The sequence below is a fragment of the Budorcas taxicolor genome, chromosome 13 (assembly GCF_023091745.1).
Source record: "Budorcas taxicolor isolate Tak-1 chromosome 13, Takin1.1, whole genome shotgun sequence".
In the NCBI taxonomy this organism is placed as follows: domain Eukaryota; kingdom Metazoa; phylum Chordata; class Mammalia; order Artiodactyla; family Bovidae; genus Budorcas; species Budorcas taxicolor.
Genome location: NC_068922.1, coordinates 17,317,869 through 17,335,484, shown reverse-complemented (window position 1 = coordinate 17,335,484; position 17,616 = coordinate 17,317,869). Strand labels below are relative to the sequence as shown.

Genomic DNA, 17,616 nt, shown 5'->3' with positions numbered 1-17,616 from the left:
CAGTCTAAAAAAACTTTCATTAACATTTAGTATTTTACATGTAAAAGTCTCTATTTTTAACAAATAAATGTTGGCAATCTAAATTCCAGAAAAATGTTGAAATGAAAAATCATTTTAAGTTGTTTTAAGAAAAGTTATCAATTTTGAAATCTGTTATTGATATCAATCAGGTTTAAAAACTGTGTTTACTGTAAATTCATATTAACTTGTGAACTCATGAGAAATAATATTTTTAAGAAAGAATAATTCTAGGTGTTTAAAAATAATTTTCTTTAAATTTTTTTTTCTAAGTCTGAGGATGAAAAGGAACAATTAAAGAAATACATTGAATTAAAACAATCTCTGGAGAATTGCTTGGACCAAGAAAAGAAGAAAAACAGTGAGTTAGAAAAAGAGATTACTGGGTAAGATTTTAATATTTCTGATAATCTCAACTATTAATAAAAGTATAATTTAATTTTATTTAAAACCTTAGACACAAATTCACTTTTTATGTGTACTTTAAGTCAGCACAATCTGAAATATTTTTGAGTGCAGCAGTGTTATACTTATCTATAATGATTTCTAAAACAGTAATAACCGTGCCTCTGCATATAGTAATGTCACTCTGTTCCTCATCATCTATGCTGAATTTTTACTTGTGCAAAGTATCTTAGTTCTTTTTGGTAATCCTGCCTTTTAATTGTGTTCCTTCCCTTCATCATTCAAGTAATTTATTATCTAAAAACCTACCTGTGTTATTGTTCAACAACATTAAAAAGTATCTTGATTTGGTTTGTATTTTCTTTTTGCCCCAAAATTTTAGTTATAAGATGTACATACAAAAATCTATGTGTAACTTAAAGAATAATAAAATTAGTGACCATGTTTTGATCAGTAAGATAAAAAACTGCTTCTGTTTTTTTGCTGAGGACGGTTAACCCTCATCATCTACAGATTCAGCCAACCCAAGATCAAAAATATTCAGGGAAAAAAATTTGAGAAAGTTGGAAAAAGCAAAACTTGGATTGGTCTCAAGCTGGCAACTATTTCCATAGTGTTTACACTGTACTTATAACTATTTACAAAGCATTTACATTGTATTAGATAATGTAAGTGAACTAGGGATGACTGAAAGTGTAGGGAAGATGTGCTTAGGGAGACTTGGGCATCCGTGGATTTTGTATCCACGGAGTATTGGGGGATTTTTGAACCAGTCCTGTGGATGCCAAGGGATGATTATACAAAGGGTTCTTCTCTGATTCTCATTAATATTTTTCTCTTTTAATTTTCTCTACCTTGCTTTGCATTTTGTTAACAATGTGCTGGGCAAGATTTCTACGTCTCTTAAAACAGTCTTGAAGAGACTGGTACACTCTCGCTCTTCTGATTTCCTTTCTTCTAAAACTCTCAGCCGGGGTTATTTCCCGCTTAACTCAGGTTCCAAAGATTTTTCTTTTTTCAATTTTGAGTGAGAATCTTGTTGGTTTTTTGTATCTACTTTCATTTCTTTTTGTAGAGGCTATGGTCAGTAGGAACAAACGTGTCTTGTGTCTTTTCAAAAAACATTCATATATCATATCTCTTCATCTTTAGCTTGAATACTGATCTCTGGTTTATAACTAATATTTAATAATAAATTAATATTTCATACTAGCATGCTAAAAATTGATGTTAACTTATTTGTAAGAACTCATATATTACATATATCACACACAGTATATTTAAATGTGATAAAATTTTTCTCCATAATATTTATCTAAGATTAGAATTTAGTTATGCTTTCAAGGAATATTAAATTTGAACAATGAGAAAGGATTATAATTTATAGATTTGTTTGTTTTATCTGATAGAACATATATCTGTTTAATTATTAAATATCTGCTCTTAAAGAACTTACTCATTCTATACATTTCTACAGATTTAAGAAACTCTTAAAAATGTCAAGAAGGAAGTTAAATGAATATGAAAATGGAGAGCTTAGTTTCCATGGAGATTTAAAAACCAGTCAAACTGAAATGGATATTCAAATTAATATGCTAAAACATAAGGTAATTTTTAATCAGTTTTAGAACCCCAAAATCACTTAATTTGGGGAAATATAAATCATTCCATGCTTTGAGCAGTGAAACACAGATTGGTCTATTAATTTTTTAGGTTGGACACCAGTAAAAAAGACAGCTTTTCCCTAGATCATTTTTAGATAAAAAGGGCACACTCTTGACTCTCTCTGTCTTGAACCCTGGCTGGTGATCTGAAGCTGAGCAGCACAGCATTAATGACCTCAGAGCATCCATTGTTTTTGTTGACAGATTTGTTGAAATCTAATGAACGTATCATGCAGTTCATTCATTTAAACTGTACAGTTCAGTAACTTTGTTGTGTTTAAAGGGTTACACAGGCATTACCACGTTAGAACATTTTCATCACCCTCCGAAGAAATCACCCCGTGCCAGTTTTCCCTTCCTGGTCTTCCCAGCCTGCGGGAACCATGACTCCACTCCCTGACTGTGGAGATGCCCCTTTTCTGGACATTTCGTGTCAGTGGAATCACACAATATGGGATCCTTTGTGACTGCCTTCTTTCATTTAGCGTAATATATATATTTTAATATAACTTTATTTATTTTAATTGGAGGTTAATTACTTTACAATATTGTATTGGTTTTCCCATACATCAACATGAATCCGCCACAGGTATACACGTGTTCCCCATCCTGAACCCCCCTCCCTCCTCCCTCCCTGTACCATCCCTCTGGGTCATCCCAGCGCACCAGCCCCGAGCATCCTGTATCCTGCATCAAACCTGGACTGCCAGTTCGTTTCTTATATGATATTATACATGTTTCAATGCCATTCTCCCAGATCATCCCACCCTCTCCTTCTCCCACAGAGTCCAAAAGACTGTTCTGTACATCTGTGTCTCTTTTGCTGTCTCGCATACAGGGTTATCGTTACCATCTTTCTAAATTCCATATACATGCGTTAGTATTACTGTATTGGTGTTTTTCTTTCTGGCTTACTTCACTCTGTGTAATAGGCTCCAGTTTCATCCACCTCATTAGAACTGATTCAAATGTATTCTTTTTAATGGCTGAGTAATACTCCATTGTGTATATGTACCACAGCTTTCTTATCCATTCATCTGCTGATGGACATCTAGGTTGCTTCCGTGTCCTGGCTATTATAAACAGTGCTGCGATGAACACTGGGGTACATGTGTCTCTTTCAATTCTGGTTTCCTCGGTGTGTATGCCCAGCAGTGGGATTGCTGGGTCATAAGGCAGTTCTATTTGCAATTTTTTAAGGAATCTCCACACTGTTCTCCATAGTGGCTGTACTAGTTTGCATTCCCACCAACAGTGTAGGAGGGTTCCCTTTTCTCCACACCCTCTCCAGCATTTACTGCTTGTAGACTTTTGGATCACAGCCATTCTGACTGGCATGAAATGATATCTCATTGTGGTTTTGATTTGCATTTCTCTGATAATGAGTGATGTTGAGCATCTTTTCATGTGTTTGTTAGCCATCCATATGTCTTCTTTGGAGAAATGTCTGTTTAGTTCTTTGGCCCATTTTTTGATTGGGTTGTTTATTTTTCTGCAGTTGAGCTGCAGGAGTTGCTTGTATGTTTTTGAGATTAGTTGTTTGTCAGTTGCTTCATTTGCTATTATTTTCTCCCATTCTGAAGGCTGTCTTTTCACCTTGCTTATAGTTTCCTTTGTTGTGCAGAAGCTTTTAAGTTTAATTAGGTCCCATTTGTTTATTTTTGCATTGATTTCCAATATTCTGGGAGGTGGATCATAGAGGATCCTGCTGTGAAGTATGTTGGAGAGTGTTTTGCCTATGTTCTCCTCTAGGAGTTTTATAGTTTCTGGTCTTACATTTAGAACTGGAGGAATCAACCTGCCTGACTTCAGGCTCTACTACAAAGCCACAGTCATCAAGACTGTATGGTACTGGCACAAAGACAGAAATATAGATCAATGGAACAAAATAGAAAGCCCAGAGATAAATCCATGCATCTATGGACACCTTATCTTTGACAAAGGAGGCAAGAATATACAATGGATTAAAGACAATCTCTTTAACAAGTGGTGCTGGGAAAACTGGTCAACTGCTTGTAAAAGAATGAAACTAGAACACTTTCTAACACCATACACAAAAATAAACTCAAAATGGATTATAGTGTAATATTTTCAAGGTACATCTAACATGTATCAGTATTTCCTTGCTTTTATTGCCCAGTAATATTCTGTTGCATGGATGTACCACATTTTATTTATCCATTCATCATCTGATGGACCTTTGGGGTTGTTCCTACTTTTTGGCCAGTGTCAGTAACGTTGCTGTGAACACTTATGTCTAAGTTTTGGTGTGAACATATTTTTTCATTTCTTTTGGGAATACAGTTATGAATAGAATTGCTGTATTACACAGTAACTCTGTTTAACCTTTTGAGGACCTGCCATACTGTTTTCCAGCATGGCGGCATCATTTTATATTTTTATCCAAAGTATGTAAAACGTCCCATTTCTATACATGCCTTTCAACACTAGTCATTACCTGTCTCTGTGAGTATAGCCATCCTAGCAAGTATGAAGTGGCATCTTGTTGTGTTTTATTTATCTCTCTGAGGAGAGGACAATGAAGATTGAGTTCTAGATTGGTAACTACTCAAAGCTACCCATCTCTTTTAGAATTTCAGTAAATTGAGATGAGGTCAAAAGTCTGATTTTGGTAATTAAACTATTTCTAGTTATTTCTTATAGTTCAAATCACATGTCTCATTGCTTACTAGTCTTCATTGTTTTCAAACTTGAGCAGAAATTCTAAGGAGTCACATCTGCCTATTTGTAAGAAATTGTAACTGAAGGGAACCCTGAAAAAACTTCTTCCTGAATAGTTCTTAAGTCTTCCTTCTAGTTATATGCTTCTTCTCATCAACATTGTCATTAAAAATCTCACCCTTTATTATATTCCAGTTTATGAGATCAGTTTCTACCTGCATTTAAGTTATATTTCTTTATTTTCTCTTTTTCAAAAATCAATTTTTCTGTTTTTTCCTAATCAGCTTTAAGTTTAGTGGCTTCAATAAACAACATTGGTTTCGTTCAAAATCTACACTTAGGAAAAGGTGGCCAGGACGGCTGGCTTATCGTCCCCTCGGCTTCAGGTGGGGCAGCCCGAGGGCTAGGGGCTGGAATCGGGTGAAGGTGTGTTCATTCCCATGTCTGATAGTGGTATCTGTGGTTGGCTGGACTTTGTTGAAGGCAGACTAGTGAAACACCTACCCTGAACACCTAGGCTCTCTTTGCAGCCTGGGCTTACTCGCAACATGGAGCCTCGTTCCCAGGTTGAGAGCCAGGCAGAATCTCTGTTGCCTTGTCTAACCTCGCTTTGCAGTTCACACAGCATCACTTTCATCATCTTCTGTTCAACAGGAGCAAGTCACTTATACTTGGCCTATATTTCTACCTTTTTTACAGAATAAAGTTTTTAAAACTAATGGGTACATTTAAAAACTAGCACAGTTACTCACTGGCCACAATTTTTTTATATTCCTTCCAATGAAAAATACCCTTTTCCCTACCCATTCCCTCACAAGTCTCAGTTGTTAACAGTGTCAGGCCCAGGCTCAAGTCGAGGTCTTACCATCTTCATCAGGTACAGATGGCACATGGGGATGAGGTTTCTGGGTGTGATTTCTAGAGTGTGACCCTGTGAGCACAACCCTCTCAGTACTGAGACTTGAGAACTAAAGGGGCAAGTTATCTGCCACCCACACCCCCACCATACTGCTGAATGACTAGACTCTCCCGTTCAGAAACGGGAAACGGGAGGCACCGTGGTCCATAGCAGCTCTGAGGTCCAGTTTGGTGCTGCCAGCTCTTTGATGCGGACTTGGTCCTGCCCATAGGAGTGCTTCTCCTTTGCTCTACCCTCTGAGCTCTGTGTGCTGTCCTTTTCATAAGAAATGACCTCTGTCTGTAGCTGAGTCATGTTTCTTAAGCCAGCTTCCTCTTTATTGAACTTCTAAGAAAATCCCAAAGGCCTATTCTCATTTGTATGTCTTGGTCTCTGTTAGGCCAAGCACTGTTTTTTTGCTGCCAAGGTTCTCTTTAAAGCTTTTAGTGTCCTGTGAATTGGATTGGGCTTCACGTCATTGGAGAGGCTACCCTCACAAATCTTTTTTGAGAGAAGCTCTGCACCTTGGGCTTCTTGTGAAGCTTTGTAGGATGATGCCTTTAAAATTCTTATGCCCTTAAGATCTTTAAAGGAATTTGAGGCACCACCTTAAGTTTTTCCAGGGTCTTAATGAAGGGTTTTACAGTCTACGGGCTTCACCTTTAGACCATGTTTTCCTGGCAGCACCCTAGATTTGATCTTAGCCCAGAAGCTGTTTCTCTCTTTTAGCATCATGTGACCACTGCACATGTGGAGATGCTGTAAAGGAGATAACAGATATTGAACCCAAATATAGTTGAGCCTGGTTCCTTTATATTTAATAGTCCCCCCCTTTTTTCTGATAGCTTATCCCTCTCATTGACGTTACTTTCAGCTGGTTTGTAGCAAGAGTCTCCTTTCCCCTGTGTTTCAGTGTCGTTTTTTCCCCTTGCCTAGAAGCTGTCACCAGCAGCCTCTTTAAGGGCCATCAGGATTCAGTTTACAATGTCTTGAAGCCCTTTGGGTTTTCATTTCTTTCTTTGCATCCATTCGCATCTCACCTACCCCCAGGTTGAAAGGCATTCTCACATCTTTTAGTTCTTTTTTAATGGCATTTTTAATATCAGTATCTGTGCCAGGTATTTATTGCCAGCAAATTGTATAATAAACCACGTCAAAGCCTAGTGGCTCAAAACAGCATTTACTTTGTTCACAAATTTGTGTTGGGGCAAGGCTCAGTGAGTGAGGCCAGCACGTTTCTTTTCCAGTCGGCATCAGATGGGATGTCGTGAAGGTGGGGACCAGAGTCATCTGAAGATTAGTTCATGCACATGTCTGGCAGTTGGAGCTGGCTTTTGTATGGGACATTAGTTGGGGGTGGTCAGTGGGGACACTGACAAGGTGCTCAGTATGTGGTCTGGGCTTCTTTGCAGCGTAGTGGCTGATGCTAAGGGTGAGCTTTCCCACAGAGCAAGTCAGTTTCCCCAGACTCTGTCCAGTAGAAATCAGTTACTGAGGCCAGCACATATTTAAGGGGAGGGAATTTCAGAGAAAAGTGTCAAAGAATTTGTAGACAGTTTTAATACCACCACCTCCACTCACCTCGACTCACCGAGTAATCATTCTGTCTAAAGGAAAGTTCTTTGCAGCTCGGTGTCACTGAAATTCCCCGCAAATTTTGTTTGTTGTTTTGTTTGGTATGTTCTGTTCTGTGAAAAGTAACAAATGGTTACAAAAATGAGGCATTTTTTGTTGTTGTTGTTCAGAAAAATGTATGGATCATCTCACTAAGCTATTAGGAGATGGGATTTCTTTAACCTTTTGAATTACTTTTCTTTGGAATGCAGTTCAAATTAGCAAAAACTATTCATAGTTCAGAAAAAGATTTATGGGATTAGAATCCATATTTGCAAGATTTATTAATTAGAGTCTTATTTTCACAATCTTCTTTTGGGAAGCATTTATTAACTCAGCCCTAGATAACTCAATACAGTATCCCTCAAACTTCTTTAAAATATGGGGCATTAAGATGGGGGGAAGGAGTAAGAGACATTCTACTAAGAGGTGGCTTGTAGTCATTTTGTGGAGAAAAAATAGAAAAGAGTGTAAAATCAAGTGCAAATGTTGTGTGACAAAGATGATGACAGTGAAGAATATATTTTGTGACTCTTGGTGGTTTGAACTTCTTTCTTGATTCTCTGAGTAATCCCTGGTCCTACAGTCTATAGTACAGATACCATCGTATCTATTTGATTCTGGGTTTCAGTTAGGCTGTGCTCAGTCCACTTGCCTCATTACCAAGCCGTATTGTTTTATTCTTGCAGATTGATGATCTTACAGCAGAGCTGGAAACTGCATCTTCAAAATGTCTGCACCTGGATGCAAAAAATCAAGTTCTTCGAGAGGAGTTATTATCTATGAAGGGAATGCAAAAGAAATGTGAAAAACTAGAGAAGAATAAAAAGAAGTTGGAGCAGGAAGTAGTGAACCTCAGAAGTCATATAGAAATGAATATGATAGAACGCAGTCAAGTAGAGCAGTATAAACGGGAGATTGAAGAAAGGGCGAGACAGGATCTCGTAGAGAAATTAAAGGAAGTCAACCTCTTTCTGCAGGTTAATTTGTTCATCTGTCATGTGCTTGAACTCACCTCATTGTAAATTACGTTTTGGATCTATATGGCTTATGTGTTTCCTCTACTTCCCTTAGAGCAGTTGGTTTGGTAGTTTCCTGGAAGGAAGGGGGCACTTGTTTCTCCCTTGAAATATTTCCGTTTCCATCACAGTTATCACCACATTGACCTATCAGAATGATTCTCACTAGAGAATCCTCTCATTCATAAGACCAGTTGTTATAAAACAAGACTACAGGAGGAAAAGAAAATATTGTGGTTTAGAACTGGTACCATCCTCTTGAATTATTTTTAAGTTGTCTTGTTCAATTTTTAAAATTTTAAGTTGATCCTCTTGTTCTTTGAATTATCAGATTATATAAGTACCACTGTAACAATAATTCCACTTTAATTTTATAATTCACATTTAATTCACTTCACATTGACGATAATTGTTTTAAACTTCTGCTCTTCTTTTTTTTTACCTTTAAAATTGCTTTCTGAATCACTGACTCAAAACTAAAGGGGGCAAATATCATTTTCCAGGTTAATGATTATTTTTAAAATGTTATCTTTTTAAATTTGCCTTAGATGCAAGCAGCATCTCAGGAGAACTTAGAGCAGTTACAAGAGAAGAATAATGCTTCCATAAGAAGTCAGATGGAACTCAGAATTAAAGACTTGGAATCTGAACTCTCCAAGGTGAAAACTTTGCAAGAAGATTCTCATAAAGCAGAGTTGGAAAAATACAAGCAACTCTACCTAGTAGAATTAGAAGTTAGAAAGTCATTGGAAGGTAAACTAGACAAGTAAGTCAAAACACAGAATCACAGAAAGTAAATTTAGTTCGTTAATTTGTCTCTAAAGCCTAATTTTTATAGAGCGCAGTTCATGAGATTAGCTGGAAGTGAAAGCTAACTAGATGGTCACTGCTAGAGGGTACCCTAAGACAAACTATTAATACTGTGTCCTTTTAAGTTTTACCACACAGAGTCTGAAAGTACTGAAGTGACTTAGCAGCAGCAGCACACTGCCTAAAGGCATGCTTGTGAAACTGGGGGCAATTAACACAGGGGTGAAATGCAGGATAGTTCACAGAGTGGCTAGAAATAGTATGGTGACCTGACTGAGGGGGGTGTGGAGGCTGGAAAGGGCAGATGGCACCTCCAGGGCCGAGTCCAGGTTTCCCGACTGTCTGAAAGCAGAGCACTCCTGGGACGCCTTCCATAAGCCAAAGCAGCATACAGCAAAGAAGCAGGGACCCGAGGGCACGACAGCAAAGAAGCAGGCACCCGAAGGCACGTTCTGCTAGTCGAAGCCTAAAGTGAATATGCACAAGTGGAGCACAGGTGCTCCCAGACAGGGTTCAGGGCTGTGGTGACTTGACACTGAGATGTGGGGTGTGGCTTCCAGGGAAGGAGCCCAGTGGGGCCAATCTCCCTGCTTGGGGAGTGCAGTGCCTCTCAATGCAAAATGTACACTGAACCTTTTTATATGAAATCAAAGTCTCTTCAAAAAAAAAATTTTTTTTAATTATCTAAAACCGATGCTGACATAGGCCTTTCCTAGAAGTGAAGTAACATAAAGTGAACTTTGGAAAAGCAGGGGATACTTGTGGTTGTTCCTGGGGCTGTTTTAGCTCTTTTCAATCACCCATTGACTTTCTTGTCCTCCATTGAGATTGTGACTCTAGATGATTCCTCAGAGCGAAAAGTTTAATTTCTCTGAAGTCATGAGTGAAACGTGTATACAAGGGTGGTGAAAGCAAATGCTTGAAAATGGCTTTGTGGGATGGGGTGTTTCTTCATCCCTGAACTGTTTCCTGGAGGCAAGTGTGTCCCAGAGGCAGCAGGTGTCACTGTGAGGCTACCTCCCTTTCTCTCTGACGCCCTTTCTCTCCTCTCCCAACTGTGGCTTGTTACTGGAGGAACCCCAGACACGTGTGTACTTCTTTAGAGCAAGGTGACAGCTGTCATTGTTTACAGGAGGTCTGCTCTGTGCTTTCAGTGTTCAGACAGTTTATTGGGAATTCCATTTACTATATGGCGACTTTAAAAATGAAAATCATTAAGTTGGTGTTTTCCATCTTCCCCAGGACTCATGAGAGGCTGGCAGTGATCAGCACCAAACTTGAGGTGGAGAAAGAGCAAAACAAATCTTTACTCAGCACTCTTACCACGAGGCCAGTCCTGGAGCCCCCTTGTGTTGGAAATTTCAATAATCCTTTAGTGCTCAATGGAAATCTTACTCCAAGAGCAAACGTAGGTTTTTCTACCTCAATTCCACGCCCTTCGAATAACAGCATGGAGACTTACTTGACCAAGGTTAGTTCTCTTATCTTTTTTTCACTGGGTTTCAGATTTCTGATATGAATGATCCTTGTTTTTAATTTGGTGAACTTCTGAGTTGTTTATTTGACTTAATGCACACTAAGTAAAAGTCATAATTAGCTGTGCTAATAAAAGAGACCTAGTTAGCATATTCAAAAGCAGACATTACTTTGGTGACTAAGGTCCGCCTAGTCAAGGCTATGGTTTTTCCTGTGGTCATGTATGGATGTGAGAGTTGGACTGTGAAGAAGGTTAAGCGCCGAAGAATTGATGCGTTTGAACTGTGGTGTTGGAGAAGACTCTTGAGGGTCCCTTGGACTGCAAGGAGACCCAACCAGTCCATTCTGAAGGAGATCAGTCCTGGGATTTCTTTGGAAGGAATGATGCTAAAGCTGAAACTCCAGTACTTTGGCCACCTCATGCAAAGAGTTGACTCATTGGAAAAGACTCTGATGCTGGGAGGGATTGGGGGCAGGAGGAGAAGGGGACGACCCAGGTTGAGATGGCTGGATGGCATCACGGACTTGATAGACGTGAGTCTGGGTGAACTCTGGGAGATGGTGATGGACAGGGAGGCCTGGCGTGCTGCGATTCATGGGGTCGCAAAGAGTCGGACACGACTGAGTGACTGAACTGAACTGAACTGAATAAAGGAGACAGAAATTTTATGATTTTTTTGTCCCAGAGTTCTTGATTTTAAGAGATACTTACTAAATTATTAAATTTCTTGAAAAGCTGCATTGAAATCTACTTTAGAAATGGAATCTTACTGCCTAGTATCCAAAAGTATTCTTTCAGATGTTTCACTTCCTTTCTAGTTGATTTCAGTTGGCAATGGTTCATAATCATTTCCAATCTCTGCTGTACCCAATGAAGTTTTTCTACCTCTAAAACAACAGAATGGGAAAGACTAGATATCTCTTCAAGAAAATTAGAGATACCAAGGGAACATTTCATGCAAAGATGGGCTCGATAAAGGACTGAAATGATATGGACCTAACAGAAGCAGAAGATACTAAGAAGAGATGGCAAGAATCCACAGAAGAACTGTACAAAAAAGATCTTCACGACCAAGATAATCACAATGGTATGATCACTCACCTAGAGCCAGACGTCCTGGAATGTGAAGTCAAGTGGGCCTTAGAAAGCATCGCTATGAACAAAGCTAGTGGAGGTGATGAAATTCCAGTTAAGCTGTTTCAAATCCTGAAAGATGATGCTGTGAAAGTGCTGTACTCAATATGCCAGCAAATTTGGAAAACTCAGCAGTGGCCAGAGGACTGGAAAAGGTCAGTTTTCATTCCAATCCCAAAGAAAGGCAATGCCAAAGAATGTTCAAACTACCGCACAATTGTACTCATCTCACACGCTAGTAAACTAATGCTCAGTTAAATAATGCTAGTAAAGTAATGGAGTAATTTTTCCAATTACTCCTTGGAAGAAAAGTTATGACCAACCTACTTAGCAGCAGCAGCAGCAGCAGCAGCAGATAGCATATTGAAAAGCAGAGACATTACTTTGCTAACAAAGGTCCGTCTAGTCAAGGCTATGGTTTTTCCAGTGGTCATGTATGGATGCGAGAGCTGGACTGTGAAGAAAGCTGAGCGCTGAAGAATTGCTGCTTTTGAACTGTGATGTTGGGTCCCTTGGACTGCGAGGAGATCCTACCAGTCCATTCTGAAGGAGATCAGTCCTGGGATTTCTTTGGAAGGAATGATGCTAAAGCTGAAAGTACAGTACTTTGGCCACCTCATGCAAAGAGTTGACTCATTGGAAAAGACTTTGATGCTGGGAGGGATTGGGAGCAGGAGGAGTAGGGGACGACAGAGGATGAGATGGCTGGATGGCATCACCGACTCGATGGACGTGAGTCTGAGTGAACTCCAGGAGATGGTGATGGACAGGGAGGCCTGGCGTGCTGCGATTCATGGGGTCGCAAAGAGTCGGACACGACTGAGTGACTAAACTGAACTGAACTGAAGCATAAGTGAATCACTGGCATCTAAACACTAACCACATATGGATGTTTTTTGTTTAAAGGAATCCTAGATAAATCCTTTTTATGAATTAAATAAACTTATAATACTAAACCGAAACATTAATTTCTTGTTTTACCTTAACATTTTTTGTCATTTTGTTACATAAATCTTGTCATTTCTTACAAAAATTCTTTGTTATTTTACCTATAGCATTTTTATTTATAATTTAAAAAGACAGTCTTGCTGAGCATTTGTAGAATATTTCTAGATTTGTATTTAATTCGAACATTTAAAAATTATAAATGAAGCTCACTTTATCTCTATCTTGACATCACCTGGATGAATGGTATCTAAGATAGCAATGATGGGGAGTCTTTAAATTGCAACCAGTTTTCACTGTTATTTCACTGTTGTGATTAAAATATCCATTTCAGTCAGTGCACACAGGTTTATGGTTTTGATGGTGTTTTCCTGATGTTTGTGATGCACAGAAAAGTAGCCCTTGTTAAATGCAGTCTCAGCCTGTTTTCTCATTTGGCTTCTTGCCATCGTCGGAGAGCAATTAAGGTTTCTTTGACAGCACTGCATCTACGTTGGGTCTTGGTACTTGAGAGCTGTGAAACTGCAGGACGTGCTTTAGCTGTGCGGTCACAGTGGGCCTCCGAACACTTCATCACAAGTCAGATACTTCCCCACACAGGCCTAAGAGGAGGAAGCAAATGCTTGACCCCCGTCCCAGGCGCAGGCTGCTTACTGCACACCCAAGTTCATGGTGCTGTGGGCACATACATCTTTTCAAAGTAGAGATTTGGAACCAAGCAAGCACTTTGGGAGAAGTTCCTTCTCCCAAACTCACCTGTTAGCTAAATCTCCTCACCTCTCATAAGGAGGGTAGGAGTATAAGTCCTCACTTTGAAACTTTTCTCCTTCAAGTTCCCTGTCATGTGTTTTTAAAAAATTTATGCTTTATAAATTAACTGTATCAACTGACTGCTACATATAGGAGTTTGACAATAATTTATTCTTGTTCTTGCCTTTAAAACATGATTTAGTTAGAAAGCTACCATGTCATGTCATGCCACAAGCATTATTAAACTATGTAAGAAGGTTCTACATGTTCATTTTCTCTGCATTATAGTTAAAAATTTATGTGTTTTTTTCTTAATCTGAGGAAGTAGCTGGCATAGGACTCTGGACTCAGTAAGAAAGTCATTGGCTTTGTTATTTCTTTTCTAGAATTACAAACTTTGCCTAAATCATGGCTCTCATACCTTAAAAAAGTTTTGTTTTGTTTTTTCCAAAGAAAACAACCTTTCTTTAAAAAAAAAAAAAAACTTTTGTGTGGAACCATATTATATAAAAGTATAAAGCCTTTTAGCCAAAGGAGTGGCCAGAGGTCCTGCACTTGTGACTTCTCAGTTCCACAACCCTGCAGTGACCCCTGTGGGACCTTCCCCTTCTGTGGGAAGTAGTTCAGAAACTAACAGTTATGTGTTAATCCTTCTCACTACACACCTTTAGAATAAAAACTTGCTGGTACATTGTTTTCTTATGTATAATTTTCTCACCTTTCTGTGTTTTTGTTATATGGAAAAGTTTAAAGAAAATTGCAAATGTGTTCTCCTTAATAACATTCAACTCAAACTACTTCCTCGATTTGAACAGGATCCTCACCTAGAAATCAAAATAAAGGTCTCAGGAGTATGTATTTAGGGCAGGAGCTGTTAGGGGGAGAAGATGGTAATCTTGTGGGTCATTCCTAGGATCATGGGTCATTCTCTAATTCTTTGAAATTATGTGTACTCGATAGACTGATATTTATTGTACTCTTTATCAGATCAAATAACATTCCATATATATGTTCTCTGTTATTTATAAGCAGAATAAGTAGGAATTTATTTTCTTGTATTTATGTGATTATTTTTCTACTTAAGTAATCTTCAAGTTAGGTCTAGTCTCTAAAAGTATTATTTAAATGTCACATTTAGTCAGCTGTATAACATTCCTATGATAATATCTCTTGCTTAACTTAAAGATAAATAATATTTGACTTATTTCAGATGCGGCAGGAGTTGGACAGGAGTATAACTAGAGAACTAAGAGAAGGTATGTTGCCAAAATGTATGAATTAAATTTAGACATTGATTTCTGAAATACACTGTAAACAGTAAATGGCAATTCTTTCCATTGTTTGGATAACAGATGCTATGTTAAATGTTTTTTTCTTATGCATAGCTAATGAAAAATGTGAAAGCTTGAGCAGTCATAGTGAAAAATATTCTTCATTTATTCATCATGTTCCATAGTTTAAAAAAATCTCAAAAGGTCTATCTATTTCTATTTATTTCTGGCTGTATCCTTTCTCTACTACTGCCATCTCTGTGGAACTGTCCAACTGCACCCTGACACCATTCTAAGAGTGCATGGAGTTCATCAGCGTCTCAAGTGTCTGGTAGTGGTTAAGGCTAGAACAGCCAGACTCAAGCAGTCATGTTTGTGTAGCTGTCACTTGGTGGGTGACTATAATTTCTGTGTGATTGACTTTGTCACTAGTTTATCTCTTGCCCTCAGGAAAAGCTCCAAACACCTGCATCAATTTGGGTCCTTCCAAAGTAGTTGGCCTTATCTCTTTACCACCTTACTCTGTCCCTTAGCCGTGCAGCTAACCAGCCAGACTGTGTAGGATCCCACAGATTGGTTTCCTCACCTCTGGTCTTTGTACGTGCTTCTCCCCTCTGTCTCTTGTACTTTTTCCTGTCCTTCAGGCGGCTACTTCCATAGCACCTCCACTAAAAAGCTGGCAGTATTGACACAAAGCCGGCTGTCCCTCCTGAGTGCTCCTTGTGCCATCTTGTATACCTGTCTTAGTATTTATGACTCCATATGGAAGTTGTCTGTTTATCTATTTTGACAGTTCATGGCATTGTCATTTCTCAGGGTGACTGGGTCACCTTCATCTTGTAATTCCACTGTTTGTCACAGCACCTTAGCAGATAGTTATTGAGTAAATGAATAAAGAATGAGAAAGCCAGAAGCTCTGATACTCAGCCACATGTGGGACCGTGGGCTGATTGTATAATTGTAATCTTGTATTTTGTTTTCTGTCATCTATAGATATGTTTCATTTTTCAGAGCACTTAGAAATATCTCAGATTTTTTTTTTTTTTTACTAATACTGAGTTAACTCAAGTATTTTAGATAAAAAATGTAATCCCTTTTCTTTCCAGCTGCTGCTGAATTTGAATCTGAGTCCTATGGATTGTCTCCTCTAGGAGCTACAGATGAATCAAATCTGTCTCAGGACCTGCTTTTGAAAACATCACAAGAATATGTACAGATTTTGAAGAAAAAATATATGATCTGAAAGATAAATAGTAAAAATTTCCCTTCTGGACTATTTTCATGACATTTTAGTTGTTTCTTGTTAAACATGAGAAAATCTTTATTAAAGGGAAATATTTTTGTGTATGATGAAAATTTATATGGTATTTTAAAAATACTACTTTTAAGTAGTATTAATACTGCTTTTAAACAATAGTATCTAAGTACTTTTGATACTAAGTATTTTCTCTGCAGCTAACTTAAGTGATTTAAAAACCAGCACTGTTAAGTTTTCCATATTCAAAGTGAAAGCGTTAGTCACTCAGTCGTGTCTGACTCTGCGACCAATGGGCTGCAGCCCGCCAGCCTCCTCTGTGCTCCAGTATCTTGTGGGGTGAGCTCAAATTCATGTCCATTGGGTTGGTGATGCTCTCCAACCCTCTCATCCTCTGTTGTCCCCTTTCTCCTCCTGCCTTCCACCTTTCCCAGCATGAGGGTCTTTTCTGATGAGTTAGCTCTTCACATCAAGTGGCTGAAGTATTGGAGCTTCAGCCTCAACATCAGTCCTTCCAGTGAATATTCAGGATTGATTTCCTTTAGGATTGACTGGTTTAATCTCCTTGCAGTCCAAGGACTCTCAAGAGTCTACTCCCAACACCACAGTTCAAAAGCATTAATTCTTTGGCAGTCAGCTTCTTTATTGTACACCTCTCATATCCATACATGACTACTAGAAAATAGTGTATATATGTTAATCCCAGTCTCCTAATTTATCCTTCCCCACATGTTTCCCCTTTCATAATTTGACTTTGAGATCTTTTGAGTTGGTTTCTGTTGTGTAAATAAGCTTCTTTTTATTAAATCTCACATGTAAGTGATGTGATACTTGTTTTTCTCTGTCTGAGTTACTTCACTTAGGATTGTAATTTCGAGATCCATCTGTGTTGCTGCAAATGGCATTATTATTTCTTTTTATGGCCGGGTAATATTCCGTTTTCAGTGTGTGTGTGTGTGTGTGTGTGTGTGTGTGTGTGTGTGTGTACCGCATCTTCTTTATCCATTCTTCTGGTGATGGACACTTAGGTTGCTTCAATGTCTTGGCTATTGTAAATAGTTCTGCAGCGAACACTGGGGTGCATGTACCTTTTTGAATTATGGTTTTCCCCAGATATATGCCCAAGACTGAGATTGCTGAATCATATGGCAACTCTATGTTTAGTTTTTAAAGAAATCTTTATAGAGTTTTCTACAGTGGGTGTACCTAGTTGCATTCCATAAACAGTGTAGAAGGGTTCCCTTTTCTCCACACTTTCTCCAGCATTTATTGTTTGTGTATTTTTTGATGATGGCTATTCTGATTGGTGTGAAATGATACCTTATTATAGTATTTCTGCATTTCTATAATAATTAGTGATGCGGGACATCCTTTCTGAGCGTCCCTCATGTGCTTTTTGGTCATCTGTAGGTGTTCCTTACAGAAATATGTATTTCGATCTTATGCTCATGTTTTGATCAGGTAGTTTGTTTTCTGATATTGAGCTCTTTGAGCTGTTTGAATATGTTGGAGATTAATCCCTTGTCAATTGCATCATTTGCAAATATTCTGTGGGTTGTCATCTGTCTTGTTTACGATTTGCTGCACTGTGCAAAAGCTTTTACGTTTAATTACATCCCATTTGCTTATTTCTGTTTTTATTTTCATTAAGAGGTGGATGAAAAAAGATCCTGC

At 38.4% G+C, this 17,616-nt stretch overlaps 1 protein-coding gene across 1 annotated transcript in view; it reads left to right on the top strand.

Moving 5' to 3' along the window:
- Nucleotides 1-15,930, top strand: part of LOC128058390 (ankyrin repeat domain-containing protein 26-like) — a 71,092-nt gene extending 55,162 nt beyond the window's left edge. The window contains exons 28-34 of the mRNA XM_052650832.1: nucleotides 292-404; nucleotides 1,901-2,030; nucleotides 7,971-8,261; nucleotides 8,849-9,066; nucleotides 10,353-10,581; nucleotides 14,627-14,672; nucleotides 15,794-15,930. Coding sequence (XP_052506792.1) covers nucleotides 292-404; nucleotides 1,901-2,030; nucleotides 7,971-8,261; nucleotides 8,849-9,066; nucleotides 10,353-10,581; nucleotides 14,627-14,672; nucleotides 15,794-15,930 — 1,164 coding nt within the window. The remainder of the gene's footprint in view (nucleotides 1-291; nucleotides 405-1,900; nucleotides 2,031-7,970; nucleotides 8,262-8,848; nucleotides 9,067-10,352; nucleotides 10,582-14,626; nucleotides 14,673-15,793) is intronic.
- Nucleotides 15,931-17,616: the final 1,686 nt, after the last annotated feature.